The sequence below is a fragment of the Mya arenaria genome, chromosome 16, assembly GCF_026914265.1.
Source record: "Mya arenaria isolate MELC-2E11 chromosome 16, ASM2691426v1".
NCBI classification, from domain to species: Eukaryota; Metazoa; Mollusca; class Bivalvia; order Myida; family Myidae; genus Mya; species Mya arenaria.
In genome coordinates, this window is record NC_069137.1 from 47,180,932 (window position 1) to 47,197,850 (window position 16,919).

General features: G+C 35.3%; 1 protein-coding gene across 1 annotated transcript in view; it reads left to right on the forward strand.

The window, feature by feature from the left end:
• The first annotated feature begins 6 nt into the window (after positions 1-6).
• The window catches only part of LOC128222361 (uncharacterized), a 44,989-nt gene continuing 28,076 nt past the window's right edge, over positions 7-16,919 (forward strand). Inside the window, exons 1-11 of the mRNA XM_052931338.1 lie at positions 7-423; positions 3,745-3,878; positions 4,403-4,608; positions 8,410-8,592; positions 9,178-9,409; positions 10,615-10,714; positions 11,039-11,189; positions 13,040-13,343; positions 14,262-14,402; positions 14,743-14,891; positions 16,635-16,784. Coding sequence (XP_052787298.1) covers positions 3,833-3,878; positions 4,403-4,608; positions 8,410-8,592; positions 9,178-9,409; positions 10,615-10,714; positions 11,039-11,189; positions 13,040-13,343; positions 14,262-14,402; positions 14,743-14,891; positions 16,635-16,784 — 1,662 coding nt within the window. The 5' untranslated portion in view covers positions 7-423; positions 3,745-3,832. The remainder of the gene's footprint in view (positions 424-3,744; positions 3,879-4,402; positions 4,609-8,409; positions 8,593-9,177; positions 9,410-10,614; positions 10,715-11,038; positions 11,190-13,039; positions 13,344-14,261; positions 14,403-14,742; positions 14,892-16,634; positions 16,785-16,919) is intronic.

A 16,919-nucleotide genomic window follows, 5' to 3' on the forward strand; every position in this document is an offset into this window, starting at 1 on the left:
CCTTAAAATAAACTCTTAAGGCAGATAAACAATATCGAAACAATAATTTATGATAACCTCTCATAAGTGATAAAGATAGACAAGTATTCAGTGATAGCGTTGAACTAAATTCTTTTAAACCCGGCTGTTAAGATAAAACTTCATTTTACCATTGAGTTCAATATAAATAGGCATATGACTCTGAGGATAGTATATTATTCGAACGGGAAGTTAATCTATTTGTGAATGTTTTTAAGTGCATTTAAACCAAAAGTTATAAGGCAGTATGTGATAAATATATGATGTGTTTTGAAAACGAAAGTACCGAGATGCATGTGACCTAATTGTACATGTGTGGGGAATATTGATGAATACTTCACAAAACGTATAATAGTTTCACGAGACGAAGAAGGAGGAAAATAGGAGTCACCTCTTTTATCTTAGGTAAGGTGTTTGTCAGCATATTTTAAGGGTGTGTTTTTAATAAAAGGATGTTCATTTATATGTAACGTTATCAGTTTAATGATGGAGGTTTCTATTTTGAAGAATTGATAATCATGTATATTTCTGTATCTTCAATTGCAATATAATGTACATTTATGTCCTTCGTTATATTTGGATTTTATTGTTGATATAATTTTACTCATTGAATGGTATTGAACATATATATTTACATTTTCATTTCACTTCGAAATAGAACGATAAAACGATATTATTTATAAAATAAATAGCTTATCTTATGTTAAGTAGTAGTTAGATGACCTGAAGTAATAGTTTTATGGACAGAGTGAGCTTAGCGAATCCATCTGTCTTAAAATACTACCTCATTGGCTGACACAATGTCAGCTTTATATCTGCGAAAGCTGAAATTCTTAATGAATAAGCACTTAATGTATGCCAGCCTGAAAATCCATTGGATGGAGATATAGACTGTACCCCCCCCCCACGTCTAAAAAGTATATTTTACGTCAATATATTAACGTCGATTTATTATGGAGTCAATGCATTTGAAGGCACTATTTCAGACTAAGATGACGAACAATTCTCTCGGGAACGACCTTATGCCCCAATAAGCTCATCATAGCCATGTATTTTATGTATTTAGAGAAAGGGACGTACTTACTAAGTTGCTCTCCTAAAAGTTCGCCCCCTCTTAAGCTAAACGCTGAATCAACCCCTAATAACCATTTCAATAATTGAACTGACATTTATAGTAAAGTGCTTCACAAGCTTTAAAATAGTGTTTACATATTGAATGCTTATCCATGCACGTATAGCTTTCTTAAGTGTGCATTCAACCGCTTTAAAGCTGCACTCTCCCAGATATACTGCTTTGATAACTTTTTTTTATTTTTTGTCTTGGAATGCGCAAATTTTTGCGTAAATATCTGCAACGATATAAGATTGCTGACAAAAAATCAGATCGTTGATTTTCATATTTCCGTTCAAAAATTAGTGTTTTATGGCTTAAACCATTACTAACGGTTTAAGAAAAATGCATAAAACATCAATTTTTGAACTTACATATAAAAAACTGTGATCGAATTTTTTGTCTGCAATCTTATATAACTGGTTTCCATTGATTTTCGCAGAAATTGATCCAAGATAAAAAATATAAAAAAAGTTGTAAAAACGTTCAATCTGTGAGAGTGCACATTTAAAATATTAGAGTAAGTTAAATTATTCGGATAGAAACATTATAAACTCTGTTTTCGTTTTATTCCGTTATGTATGTAATTGAATGACGTACAATGTTGCAAAGTTTGATATATATATTTATATAATATGTCTAATTTAAAAATGATTGTTATTCATCACCTCTATCTTAAATGTGGGAGAATTTAAAAAAAAAAAAAAAAAATATTGGGCTGATTTTCCAATTGGAAATCCAATTTCCAATAGGAAGGCCATTTTTCAATGGGAATCACATTGGAAAACTTGACTTTAAACGCAAAAAAAAATCAACATATTTCTAAATCAAATATGAGGGATCAAAAAAATATCTCTTATTAGTATTACCGAACACATTTCAATAATATAAACATGAAAAGCATGTGGTGAAAAACAAAGAATATAATTTTGCAAAAATTCCGGATTTGCAAATTTAATCCGGTTGGTGTTTTAACTAAACTTTAAAAGGAAGTTGCTTTAAATTGAGAGCGTATTCACTTTCCAAATATCCCAATTTAATGAGTAATTGAATGAATCATTATTTCATCGAATGGAAGAAGAGTTTAACACCGATTTTACATACATGATACGTACACTGAATAATAGCTATATACAATTGCTTAAGAAAGTACACAGTAACTTAAATTTCAATTTGGCTATCATTAATTTCCTAACGTGCATATATAACTTATGGCAATGGATAAGAATTAAAATTAAGCATATATTTTTAAAAGGGGCTTTTGTCTTCAAAGGCTCGTTAATTGTAAAAAACAATTTCTGTTTTATAGGGACCCACTCACCGATCATCGTTTTGGAAAACTATTTTTTATAACATTGTTAAAGTCGCTTTATGAAATAACACGAATCAGCAACAGGCAAGTGCTCATTATACAGTTCTTTGAAAATTTAAACCCGAGAAAACTTATGTTATGAAATATTTTTGTTATAGTACAGTTGGACTCCGCTGGCTCGAACTCCAAGGGGCCGGCGAAAATACCTCGAGCCTCGAAAAATTTATAGTCAAATAAATCGGTCCTTTGCCTCCAGTTCGAGATAACGAAGAAGTTGAGCAAAGCGAGTTCGAGGCATAGGGATCCGACTGTTACAGTCTTAATTGGACTTTGAACATATTTTCTATGTCTCACATTATAAAACGTGAACGAAACCCTTTAATGGTACAGTTACACACACGATGTCGGTGCGTCGAGACACTGCACGGATTGGAGTGTTAGGCGGTGGGGTTGGGGAGGGGTCACTGATTATTCGGAGAAGGCTGGTATTCAAAATTGGTCTTAATTGGATTTAAGAACGATTAAGCTAATCGGATTTCTTGTTATTAATAACTGACCAATAGAGTGAATGAAATCAATAATGTATGTCCCTATGATTTACTTCAATTGCATACCAAATACCACCCCATGGTGACCGATTCTCTTTGCATGTCCTTTAACATATGAACGTATGAAGTTATAACTCACTGTTTCTTTTTCTCTGTTGTTTTCTTTATACTATAGAGCCGAAACTCCCTATGTCAAACTCTCTTATCTCGATGTTCTGGTAATTCAAACCTTTTTTGAATGTGCTATTTTTAGTAAGACATGTCAACGTTGTTTAGACCTCGGGAAATACTTCGAGATAACGACAATTCGGTATAACCGAAATCAAAAACAGTATACCTTAACCGAAAAAAAATCGAAAAAAGCTCAACACAGTCAGATCATCGAGATAACAGAGTTCGAAATAGCGAGTGTAGACTGTGTACGAGCTGCAAACCTTTGTTACTGACATTTGCTATGTGCGGTATTACGTGAGAGTTATTGTTTATGTTTCAAATTGCTGATAATTGTTATCAAACACAGACACATATACAATTAAATGTGATGATATTTTTGTAACGTGCCAACATCCACTTTGCAATCAGTGTGACCAATCGATAAAGACATATAAGGAAGTGGTGAGGAGGTTACAAATGAACTTGAATTCATTATACGTACAACATAGAAATTGTGTTCACGAATGTAACAGGACCCTTACGCGAAGTAAAACATTCTACAGTTATACCAATGTGGTAATATAAAACTGATTTTATTTTAGATGATGCGAAACTTAGTCATTCTATAGAAGAGGTGTTATCAAAAACTTAAGGAGATTTATCCAAGAACTTGGAGGAACGACTGCAGAGATGGATGGACCGTCGTTCGGATCGACTCTAGAGTCAAACGTATCGTGTAAGTATTGATCAAACAGGACGAGCGGGTAGAATAATCGGGTCTACAAGGTTTTTTAAGTCCTAGCTACGCCCCTGCACGTTCATATACAAAGAGGACCTACGATTGATTCCTGCATCCATTTGTAAAGAACTTGTTTATTTTTTATTGATAAGACAATGTTTATCCAATATTAATTATTTATAAGCAATAAAAGTATATTTAAATATTTGCTTTCGCTTAACATCCTGCTAACAAGAGATTTAATAACTATAATGCTGATATAACTTGTAGTTTTTTAACATGTAAATTAAATAAATTTAATACCGAAACTATTACTAGACTCGTGTTTCCTTTCTCTTCCGCCAGTAGGCTCAAATGTTGTATTGTAATGTTTATTAACATGTTATATTAATAAATTTAATATCGAAGCTAATACTAGTCAAGTGTTTTCTTTTTCTTCCGCCTATAAGGTCATTTTTTTATTGCAATGGTGGTAAAATATTCGTAAAACCGTTTTACCTATAGAAGTTCTCTTTTAACAGCGAGAGCCGCAGCCGGTCGGGGTCATGCGCGGGGTCCAGAGGAACCACGGCAAAAACTGGTGATCCAAATGCCGTCAAAGATTGAGGTCGAGTATCGCAAGAAGAAGGACTACCGCCATCGTCCATCCAAGAAAGTCGTCCTCATCAAATGGATCTCGACGTTCCTGCTATTTGTATTGATACTGGGATTTGTTAATTTCAGCAAGGTGAGTCAGTGTCAGTGGCAGTGTGTACATCACGTGATAAATTGCGGCATAAATGAATAAAACGTCAGAAGTCAGCATTTTATTTCGAATGAAGACTTAAAACAAAACAAAAATATTTTTCTTCACCATTTTAAATGAAACAAACACCTTTGTTAATCTCAGCAAGGTGAGTGTTGTCTTATGACATTTTTTTGTGTTACAACTAAAAAGTTATAAACAAAACTTTTAATTGACGTTTCGATATAAAGGCCTTTAAAAAACAAAACAACTAGCATAACTCGACGTTATTTTTACATGTTAAGACATAACATACTATATATATTATGCCATTATACAGGTTATGTCGAAGCCGTCAGGACCTCGACAAATACTTGGAGATAATGGGTATTCGACATAACCGAAATACAAGGAAATGTAGCTATATGTTTTCACTGCATCCACCTGTGAATCGTTATACAGTTATTAAACATTAAAGAGCCATGAATGCAGCACGCTTACACCGAAAACGTCATAATTCGTTAAGAGGTTCACAGTGACCGTGCATATTCTAAAGGGGCTTTCTTCCGCAACATGCTTTGCATGACTTTACAGCCTGTATTTTGACATAACTTACCTATTCAGACTTAAACCTTGCACCTTTAAACTGGGTTATCGTTCGAAATTCGATAATTAGGCTTGTGTCTGTGTATTTACATTGCATAACAGGCGCATAGCTAAATGTACGCAAATACGCATTTCGACAAGTTTTTGTCAAACCAAAAACCCTGAATTGAAATAAAAACCGAAGTGGAAGGGGGTAAAGGGGTATATATGCTGTCCGTCATCGTAATCCCAAATTGGCCCTAGCTTCGTGTCTGCATTATTATTTATTAACTTTGATTAAAAATCCTCCGCCTGGATCTGTATTCAAAAATCACCTTAGATTTCATTTAATTTTAAATTCGAAATCCAAGTGATTTGATTGGATAAAAATAACAATATACTGGCCAATCGACTGAATGGAATCAATGAGGCGTGTCAAAGGACAAAACTTCCAATGAATTTGAATACAGCCCAGGCAATGCATGCACGCTCCAACGTTACCAAATTACCATACGTTATGGTCATAAATTAAGTGCACGTAAACTACTACAGTAACTAAATCTGCGTGAAAACGATTTTCGAGAGATGTAAAATAAATTTAAAGATAAAACAATTGTCACACAGATATCTCTTTTAAATAGTCTTGTTTTATCAGTAAAAACATTTTAATGACTTCATACCTCCTTTATATCATTGATATATCTTTCAAATATAAACTTCTTTCAGTGTTAATATGTTGATTTGATAGTTAAAACAATGGAAACTAAATGAGCAAGCCCGGTAAACGGACATTTTATCAACATCCTGTTTAAAGCACAATGGCAGTTCTATAGCTGACTGTATAAGTACGTCATTTTTATCGGACAAATCTGATATAAATCATTTCAATTTAAGATATGTCCTGCTACAGTCGAACCCCGTTGGCTCGAACTCTAAGGAACCAAGCGGGATTGTTTACCTTCAGTTAAAAAAATCGTTTTTTTTACATCTCGTTCGATCCAAGGGGAGTTCGAGCCAAGCGAGTTCGAGCCAAAGGGGTTCGACTGTACTTACATGCACTTGTCAGATGGTAGGGTCGTTACTTGATTTAATTAGCTCACACATCCTCTGGGCTGGGCAATTATATGGCTTAGAACAAAATGTGGCTAAAAAAGGTAACGAACTCCCGACCACCTTCATGATTATCAGATTCAAAGTCAGAGAAGCCGCACTCTCACAGATTAATGTTTTGACAACTTTTTTTTGTCTTAGAACGAGCTATTTTTGCGAAAATCCATGGAAACCAGTTATAATAGACTGTTGACAAAAAGTAACGATTTAAGCCATAAAACATTAATTTCCGAACGGAAAAACTAAGTTCTAATGTTTTGTCAGCAATCTTATATCATTGGTTTGAAGATGTTTACGCAAAAAATTGCTCTTTCCAAGACAAAAAAAAACAAAGAAAAGTTGTAAAAATGGTATATCTGTGAGCAGCTTTAACGTGGTGTTGGGAAACGGTTTCAGTATAATTAACAATACTCGGTTCCACTCAAATAACCGCATATCGATAGTATAATCAGTTTTTGAAAATACCTTAGTTGTATATTTATTCTTGTGCAACAATTACAATTCAACACTTCCGAATGTATAAGCTTAAATCGAATTCAGAGGAGAAAATTGGCAGACATTAACCGAAAAAATGCCGGTTGAATCAGTGATCGATTATAACCAAATAAAATCGATTGTCGCCGATTTCAGGAAAACCCAATTAATCTTCAATTAAAATCGATTATCGGAAGCTCACTTGTTCTAATTAAATTTTCTAGAGACTTATCGACTGTCTGGCATGTGCTAACGAGTACTGTGGCAGATATGAGTCTTTTAACACATGCAATATAGTATACAGATGTATGTGATTCAATTCAAAAACTGCATACATTTGTCATATGTGATATCCATTTCATATATCAGTTAAAGCCACATGAGATACAAGTCATTATCACAGCAGATATCAGACAAAGCCACATCAGATATCAGTTAAAGCCACATCAGATATCAGTTATAACCACTTCAGGTATCAGTTATAGCCACATCAGATACAAGTTATAGCCACATCAGATATCAGTTATAGCCAAATCAGATATCAGTTATAGCCACATCGGATATCAGTAAAAACCACACAATATATCACTTATAGCCACATCAGATACAAGTTATATCCACATCAGATATCAGTTATAGCCAAATCAGATATCAGTTATAGCCACATCGGATATCAGTAATAACCACACAATAAATCAGTTATAGCCACATTAGATATCAGTTTTAGCTACATCAGATATAAGTAATTGCCACATCAGATATCAGTAATAGTAAAATCAGATATCAGTTATAGCCACACCATATATCAATTATAGCCACATCAGATAGCAGTAAAAACCGCATCAGATAAGAGTTATAGCCACATCAGCTATCAATAATAGTCAAGTTAGATATCAGTTATTGCCACATTAGATATAAATCAGATATCAGTAATAGCCTCATAAGATATCAGTCATAGCCACATCAGATAAGGGCTATACCTATTCTATGTATTCTATATATCAGTCATTTCAAATTCAGATTGAACTTCTGCTTATTTTAGATAAGAGAAAAATACGTTTCAGATATTGGTCGTTTCCTTTAAAATATCAAAGATATGCATTTAAGATATCGGTCATGTTGAGTTTGTATATCAGTCATGTTCCTTTAAAATATCAATGATTTGCACTTCAGATATCGGTCCTGTTGATTTTGTATATCAGTCATGTTCCTTTAAAATATCAATGATTTGCACTTTAGATATCGGTCATGTTGAGTTTGTATATCAGTCATGTTCCTTTAAAATATCAATGATTTGCACTTTAGATATCGGTCATGTTGAGTTTGTATATCAGTCATGTTCCTTTAAAATGTCAATGATATGCACTTCAGATATCGGGTATGTAAAGTTTAAATATCAGTCGTGTTCCTTTAAAATATCAATAATTTGCATTTCAGATATCGGTCATGTTGAGTTTGTATATCAGTCGTGTTCATTTAAATTATCAATGATTTGCACTTCAGATATCGGTCCTGTTGATTTTGTATATCAGTCGTGTTCCTTTAAAATGTCAATGATATGCACTTCAGATATCGGGCATGTAAAGTTTAGATATCAGTCATGTCCCTTTAAAATATCAATAATTTGCATTTCAGATATCGGTTATATCCATTTCAAACCGTATGTTCCATGCAGGAAAGGACGGCCATGCTCCGGGGATGTTTATTATGCTACAAATGATGGCAGTCATACCTCACATATTCAATTTCATAAGGGGTATTATGCGGGGAGCTTTCCGTAAGGACATTCCATGGCCGTCGAAGAGGTCAATGATAGCGGTAGGTTAAATAACATATATTTATCGAGAAGACAAAGCATAACAACTAAATACAAAATAGTAGCAAATGTTTTTTTTGTTTTCAATTAATAACTACGTGGCCACGAATTCCCCAGTTAAAAAGCGCCAAAATATAGCTTGTACTTTTTACACAAAATGTGTAAACAAATAATAAGCCATTTTTGTTTTGATCATTAAAGTCTGACAAGTTTAGCATGATAATTAATTTTTAGTTTTAATATTGCATCAATTTATATTATATATAATTTACCTCATTTAGATTAGGAAACAGATTTCACCCTTCGTTAGGTAAGCTATAACAACAAGAATCGCATATGCCTAAACCAGGTCGAGGTATCACGTGACTTCAAAGGGGTGCTCACATGGGTCACCAATGGTCACAAAACTTTATGATTCTTTCATGGTCATAATATCTCGTTTACATTACAGGCGACACTGTCGCCATCATATCGTCTTTATTCGTCAACATTTACCTTATCTGGTCTATAGCTCGAGCAATTCTTATCTAATCTTGACGAAACTTTGTGACACTCTTAATAGTCACAATATCTCGTTTTCATTATAGGCGACAGTGGTATGTCTTCTGGAATCCGTTGGCATCGCCATCTTCATTTTCAAAATCCCCGGAATCAACAATAAACCAGTGATCTCCGTTCTTCTCATGATGTGCGTGTTCATTGCGCCGATCTTCTACAATCTTGTGATAAGCTTCCTACTTGGACGCGATGCACAGGCAAGGGAGAAGTTCAGATTCCTAATGGCGCTTCTGTTTGAAATTGGCGGTTGCGGATTGACAGGTACGTAAAGTAACTGAAGATTGGCAGAATGTCACATAATTTGCGAAGCTAATATCTGTGCACCCTCGCCACCCCAGCGTATCATAACCTATAATTATGATTTCCGTGTGCAAATTGACTAGGGAAACTTGTAAATCTTGAATATTCATAAGCATTTTCCGACCAATGAAATAGCCGATAACAAAAAGGAAAGTATCTCCTTTGTGAAGAGCCACCGGCATATTTAACAATATCCTGCCTTAAACGATTTGTAAGCCGTGATCTCATTGGATTATTTCGAATCGAGATTACATCCGTAACTTTTCGGCCAATTCCGCACCGCATGAGGTGTGTCTCAGGCGACCAATCATGCGGCTGCTGGATTTTACCTTATTAATTATTCATGAGTACGATATATTTTAGAGTTGATTTACCCAGGGTATCATATAGGTTATGATACGCTGGGGTGCCGAGGATGCATTTGTGGTATTTGTCATCAACGATAACAAACTTGTTCCGAACATTTATTTTGAATCACGTTATATTCCTACTAATACTAAGTATCAACTGCATTGTCCAACATACAATTGTCTTTGATACCAAATTATCTGAAGGTACGGTTGTTTTCGATGGAAAATGGCCGAGATGTTCCGATTGGGTTAATAACTGCGTAGGAGATCGACTCATCGGTATTTATTTTTAGCAATAAAGCGTTCTTTGATGAATCTGCTGAGAATCGTGTATCAGTAGGTGATGTTGTTTCTATGAATTTAACTTTAAATTATAATGCTCGGAATGTGTTCCCTTTCTAGATATTATCTATCATGATGATCATTTTTATTTATGGAGGAATAAAAAAGGTCTATCTTAGTTCTAAATATTACCTTTATCTGCAGTTATGGAGGAATAAAAAGAGTCCATCTTTATTTTGAATATGACCTTCACCTTCATTTATGTAGGAATAAAAAGAGTCGAACTTTATTCTGAATATGACCTTCACCTTTATTTATGGAGGAATAAAAAGAGTCGAACTTTATTCTGAATATGACCTTAATCATCATTTAAGGAGGAATAAAAAGAGTCGAACTTTATTCTGAATATGACCTTCACCTTCATGTAGTTCAGCCTTTAACTCGAAGGGTTGAAGCGAAACGGTCATATGTGACATATTTATAATTGCATATAGAACCTTTTCTCATTTATCACTCAAACCCTCTGTGTTTCAGGTTACCTCTGTTTTAAAGAGACGAGCAAAATTGAAGATTACATCATGACTCCAGTCGCTGTTTTGTGTTTATCAATTTCGTGGACGCCTGGTGTTCAAAGGTATTTTCTAAATAAATGCATTTTCAAACACTGTTTCTTCCTATCAATATATAGCCATTAATTTTCATTGGTTGACGCAAGTCAGATCCCGCCAAGAATATGCATAATATCTTACCGGCCGCGTCTTATACAAGCAATGATGCAAGATCCAAGCAACATTGTCCGCCCGGATTGCTCAATCGGTAGAACGTTGGACTGTGAATCGGACAAACCGGGTTCGACTCCCGGGTGGACCAGGTTACTTCTGTTGTGTTTAGTTATGAAATCCTTTCTACGACTGTTCGCACTGCTCCTGAAACACATTGATTTTTTTTTTAATTTAAGGTACCTACTTAATCTAGGAGAGGAGGACGTGAACGCGTACCAAAATATAGAAGACACCGAAACCGAACCCCTGACCGAGACAATTGAAACAGTGTCGGATGTAACTAGCAGCAGAGTGTCGTCTGCAAGTGGCTACCAGAACATGAGTGACGTAAGCTATTCTGAACTCCTCGGCTATTTTCCATCAAGAACATCATTCGTAACACCTCGGCCATTTTCCATCAAAAAGTCTCGTCGTATATGAGATAGGGCATAGTTCTGCCTTCGTCGTATGTAGAATAGGGCATAGTTCTGCCTTCGTCGTATGTAGAATAGGGCATAGTTATCCCTTCGTCGTTTTTAAGATAGGGTACTGTTCTGCATTTGTCGTATTTCAGATAGGGCATAGTTCTGCCTTCGTCGTTTTTAAGATAGGGCATAGTTCTGCCTTCGTCGTTTTTAAGATAGGGCATAGTTCTGCCTTCGTCGTTTTTAGAATAGGGCATAGTTATCCCTTCGTCTTATTTAAGATAGGGCATATTTCTGCCTTCTTCGTTTTTAAGATAGGGCATAGTTATGCCTTCGTCGTTTTTAGAATAGGGCATAGTTATCCCTTCGTCGTTTTTAAGATAGGGTACTATTCTGCATTCGTCGTATTTCAGATAGGGCATAGTTCTGCCGTTGTCGTTTTTAAGATAGGGCATAGTTCTGCCTTCATCGTTTTTAAGATAGGGCATAGTTCTGCCTTCGTCGTTTTTAAGATAGGGCATAGTTCTGCCTTCATCGTTTTTAAGATAGGGCATAGTTCTGCCTTCGTCTTATTTAAGATAGGATCTTTTTCTGCCCTCGTCATGCTTAAGAAAGGTCATAGTTGTGATATAAGAAAATATCTTGTTCTGCCCTCGTCGTTTTTAAGATAGGGCATAGTTCTGTCTTCGTCGGATTAAAGACAAGATCTTGTTCTGTCCTTGTCTTCAACCTCACCGTAATTCAGATGTAATCAGTTCTGCGCTCGTCATGTTTAAGACAAAACTAAATTTTGTTCTTGACGGCTTAAACATTAAACCTAGTTATGTCTTAGTCGTATTTGGATACAGGTCTGCGCACGGAACATTTAAGATAATATTAGTTCAGCCTCCGTTGTATTTAAACAATACCTTGTTCTACCCTCGTCGTGTTTAGATTAATCGCAGCTCTGTCCCCGTTGTTGATTAGACCTACTTCTACCCTCTACATTTTTATTTATGTTTCAGAACATGCCTAGTTCTGCTCTCATCGTATTTGAAATAAGGCCAAGTTCTGCCCTCGTATATAAGGCAATACCTAGTTCTACCGTCGTCGTATTTAAGGCAAAACCTAGTTCTGTCCCTGTCGTATTTAAGATGAAACCTAGTTCTGCCCTCGTAGTATTTAAGATGATACCTAGTTCTGGCGTAGTCGTATTTTCGATGATACCTAGTTCTGCCCTAGTCGTATTTAAGACGATACATAGATATTCCCTAGTCGTATTTAAGATGATACCTAGTTCTGCCCTTGTCGTATTTAAGATGATACCTAGTTCTGCCCTAGTCGCATTTAAGATAAAACCTAGTTCTGCCCTAGTCGCATTTAAGATGATACCTAGTTCTGCACTTGTCGTATTTAATTTGATATCTAGTTCTGCCCTAGTCGTATTAAAAATGATACCTAGTTCTGCCCTAGTCTTATTTAAGGTGATACCTAGTTCTGCCCTCGCCGTATTTAAGATGATACCTAGTTCTGCCCTAGTCGTATTTAAGAAAAGACTTGGTGCTTCTAGTTGCTCTTTACATTATTACTATACTGCTAGATAATATTGCCCCAGAGGACAAGGCATATGCATGATAAGTATCAACAACGATCATCATTATCATAATCCTTGATAGTTAAACATGAAATAAACTGATCAAAATGACCTGTTATTACAGATTACAAACATTTTCTTGTAAACGACTCAGTGAACAACACACAATATAAAACACCTTATATTTTGATTACATTCAGACTCAAAGCACAATTCGTACAAGTATCCAGCTAGCAGACACCTATCCACCAGGAAACATTGCCAGTCCTCAACCTTCCAAATCATCTCTACACACACGACCATCTTGGAAGCTAACCATCTATATGTCGTTCTTAAAAGCGATCCTGATATATGGCATATCTATGATCCTCTTTCACTACTCGTCTCCCGACGGGATTACGGGGATTAGTGATTATGGAAAAGGTTGGGGACAACTAAATTTTTCCGACCTTAGCTCATCGTACTGGATCTTCTTTTTTGGAAATGTAATAGGAAGTTTGTTTGGTAAGGATGTTATATGGGTTTTTAATCAGATTTATCATACTATTATATGTTGTAAAATGTTCGATAATAATGTCTAGGGCTATGATTACGAAGAGTCTAAAGTTTAAGGCTCTTAATTCAGACTCAACTCGCAAAACTGCAAATATTCATTTCATTGTTATTCATTTAAGTTGAGTAATGATGGTGATTTTTTTAACAGATTTTGTGAAACCTAGTTATTAGAAAGACGTTCGTCATTGTTGGGGCGGGCAGGCGAGCGGCAGGGTGGTCAATGTCAAGATCACTTTTACTAAAAAAAGAAAAATGGTGGAAATTGAATAACTTCAGTTAGGGTTGATATATCTTGACTAAAATTGGTATCAAGAAAGAGTATACGGAGCCTTTTCATGCGATGCATTTATCGCACATGGGGTCAAGGTCAAGGTCACTGTTCCTAAAAATAGGAATACGGTTTAAACCGAACAAGTTAATAACTTAAGGTTGGCTTATCCTGACCAAACTTGGTAGTAAGGTAGAGTTTACAAAGACCTTCTATTGGGTTGAGTTTGGTTCCCTGGAGTCATGGTCCAGGTCACTGTTACTTAAAATAGAAAAACGATTGAAACTGAATTACTTCAGTTAGGAATGACATATCTTGACCAAATTTCATACATAGGAAGTTTTTATGATGACATTGCCTGGGATTAACATTCAAATAGTTGTGAATAAGTCCCATTAAATTTATAAATATTTTTCAGTGCCAGAGTTTCATGATTTACTGCACTCATCGACAATAACTATATGTGTTGATATTTCCCTTAAATTATACGGTTGTATTGTTTTACATGGTATTTTACGGTTGTAAATTTGTTTTACCAAGTTTTTCACGTTGTATATTTGATTTAAATGTTATTTGATGTTTTCAAACTTGTTTTTCAGGATACTTCACAGCTTATATAGCATGTACAACCTGTATGCAGAAATTCGGATTTTCCATACCGTTGACCTTTATCAGTTCACCGATGGCGTTTGCTTTGCTATACCCAGGCGTACTATGTGATAAGATAGTCATTACAACAGGCGAGTATTTCAGTAATATTTGTTTGTTAACCAATGGCGTATGATCTGTTATTCCTAAATGTATTAAGTGTAACCATAGTATACTAATAACATTATAGTAATCTAACAATTAAATTCTGAACATAAAAGAATACAGTTGAACCCCGCTGGCTCGAACACACAGCGATCAACCAAAATACATTGAACCCCGGATAATTCGAACCAAGCGGGAATATTTACCTTCAGTTGAAAGCAATCGGTTCTTTTCAACTAGTTCGAGGCTATGAGGATTTTGAGCAAAGCGAGTTCGAGTCAACGGGGTTCGAATGTATATTGAAATCCAATATTATATTTGATACAGATATTACCGAAGCTTCGCAGTGTTCCATAGATACATTGGAACGAAACATAGCAATCGCAGCCTTGGTGTTACTGGTCGTCGCACAGTTACTATCAACCGGGTTTATTCTCATTCGGTCAAACTCGGTTGTCATGCTCAAAGAAGACCAGGTAAAACCGTATAATAAGCTTATATTTGTGTGCCTGGATGTATTTATTTTGATCTATTTATAGCTCACCTGAACATTTTATCAGTCCAAGGGCAGATTACTCAGACGCCATTGTTGTTAATCGTGACTGCTCCGGACTGGTATTCATAAAATATCTGAAAGCTGCACTCTCAGAGATTGACTGGTTTTTGTCAACAGTTTTTTGTCTTTCCATATGCCAATTTTTGCATTAATGTCTGGAAACCAGAGATATAAAACTGCTGACAAGAGATCAGATCCTAGATTTTATATTGACGCTCGAAAATATTATTTCATGTCTAAACGCGTTACAAACGTTGAGTTTATCGGCATAAAATATCAATCTTTAAGGAAAATATGAAAACTGCGATATTATGTTATATCTCTGAAAAGTAGGTCAATATTTCAAATATTTATACACACAGCATCTGGTAATCCTAATAGTTATTTTATAAGTAAGTTTCAGGAACCACTGCATTTTCTTCGTTAAGGGACTACTTTAAAACGACACAATATTAGTCAAGGGTGCACACACTAAGTATTTTCAAAACAAAACGTTTTATTAGAATGCCTTATTTTTTTGTTCCACTTATTTGACTGTAAGGAGCGAAACAAACATAGCATATGATTTGATACAGACAAAAAAACTTTAAGCGATTTTTGGTGGAGTTTTTACTAGATAATTTATGGCCACGTGGCTATTAATTCAAATAGGCTTATATGCTTTTTATCTGTTTTTTGGGTTAATCATAACAGTCTAAAAAGTTAAACATAATGATGCATTAAAATTAAGTATTAATTGCATCAAACTATAAGTTGCCTCTTTGAAGCTGCACTCACACAGACTTACCGTTTTTCCATCTTTTTTTTATTTTTTGTCTTGAAATTAGCATATTTTTGCCTAGATATCTGCAAGCCAGTGATGAAAAGCTGTTGACAGAAGATCAGATTTTCATATTTCCATTTCAAATGTAACTGATTTATGGCTTAAACCGTTACTAGCTGGTTTTCATCTATTTACGAAAAAACTGCTCGTTCCAACACAAAAAAATTGTCAAAAGTTCAATCTGTGATAGTGCAGCTTTTAACAAATTGATATACATTAATCATCACGATATAATGTATTTCTATTCTTGCCACTATTCACTACATTGGTGTATACTTCTGCCAATCGTCGGAACCCACGCTTTATTATTCCGATTCTGGTACTGTTTAATCCACACAAATATATAATAAAATACGTCAACTATGGAACTAAAATAAGTTGAATGTACGACACATATATCTTAATTAAGTTATGATAACTTGTACAAAGTCACTCTCGTTGGCACGATGTTGCGCGAGAGTGTGGTCTTGTGTTGTGGGGGAAACTGGAGTGTCCGGAGGAAACCCAATTGTCCGGCTTGGTGGCCACAAACCAAACTCACATGCGTCTAGACCGGGAATCGAACCCGGGTCGCCTTGGTGAGTAGCGAGTGCGCTAACAACTGCGCTAACCGCACAACCAATATGCTCTATATTTGTATGAATTAAACTTTTTGACAGTGTTGAAAATGAACTCTAAATTGAGGAAATAAACATAATCGACGAATTGGCAAACAGATTTAAAAGGAATCAAGTTACGACTAAAATCTTTTCTTGGGACGGCCCCAAATAACAAAATGTGCCCTAGTGCCATTAAAGTACAGCTCAATGCGGAATATTCCTTGTGTTTTCATTGTTGCAGCTGTTCTGGACACCAATGTACAATTCTGCTTTGCTGGAGCAATGGCTGATGCTGGTCAGAAAGAATGAATACCACGACGAAGGCCATCAAAACCCGACTGAAAAAGCCAAGCGGTCAAAGATTATTATATGTACAACGATGTATAGAGAGGTAATAGTTGCTGTTCGTACTTGAATATCTAGTCAAAGTAACGCTTGACAAGTCAGTGGTGTGTGTGTTGTGTTTGTATGTGTGTATGCGCTATTTATATGTTTGTGTCTCTTGTGTTTGTGTCTCTTGTGTTTG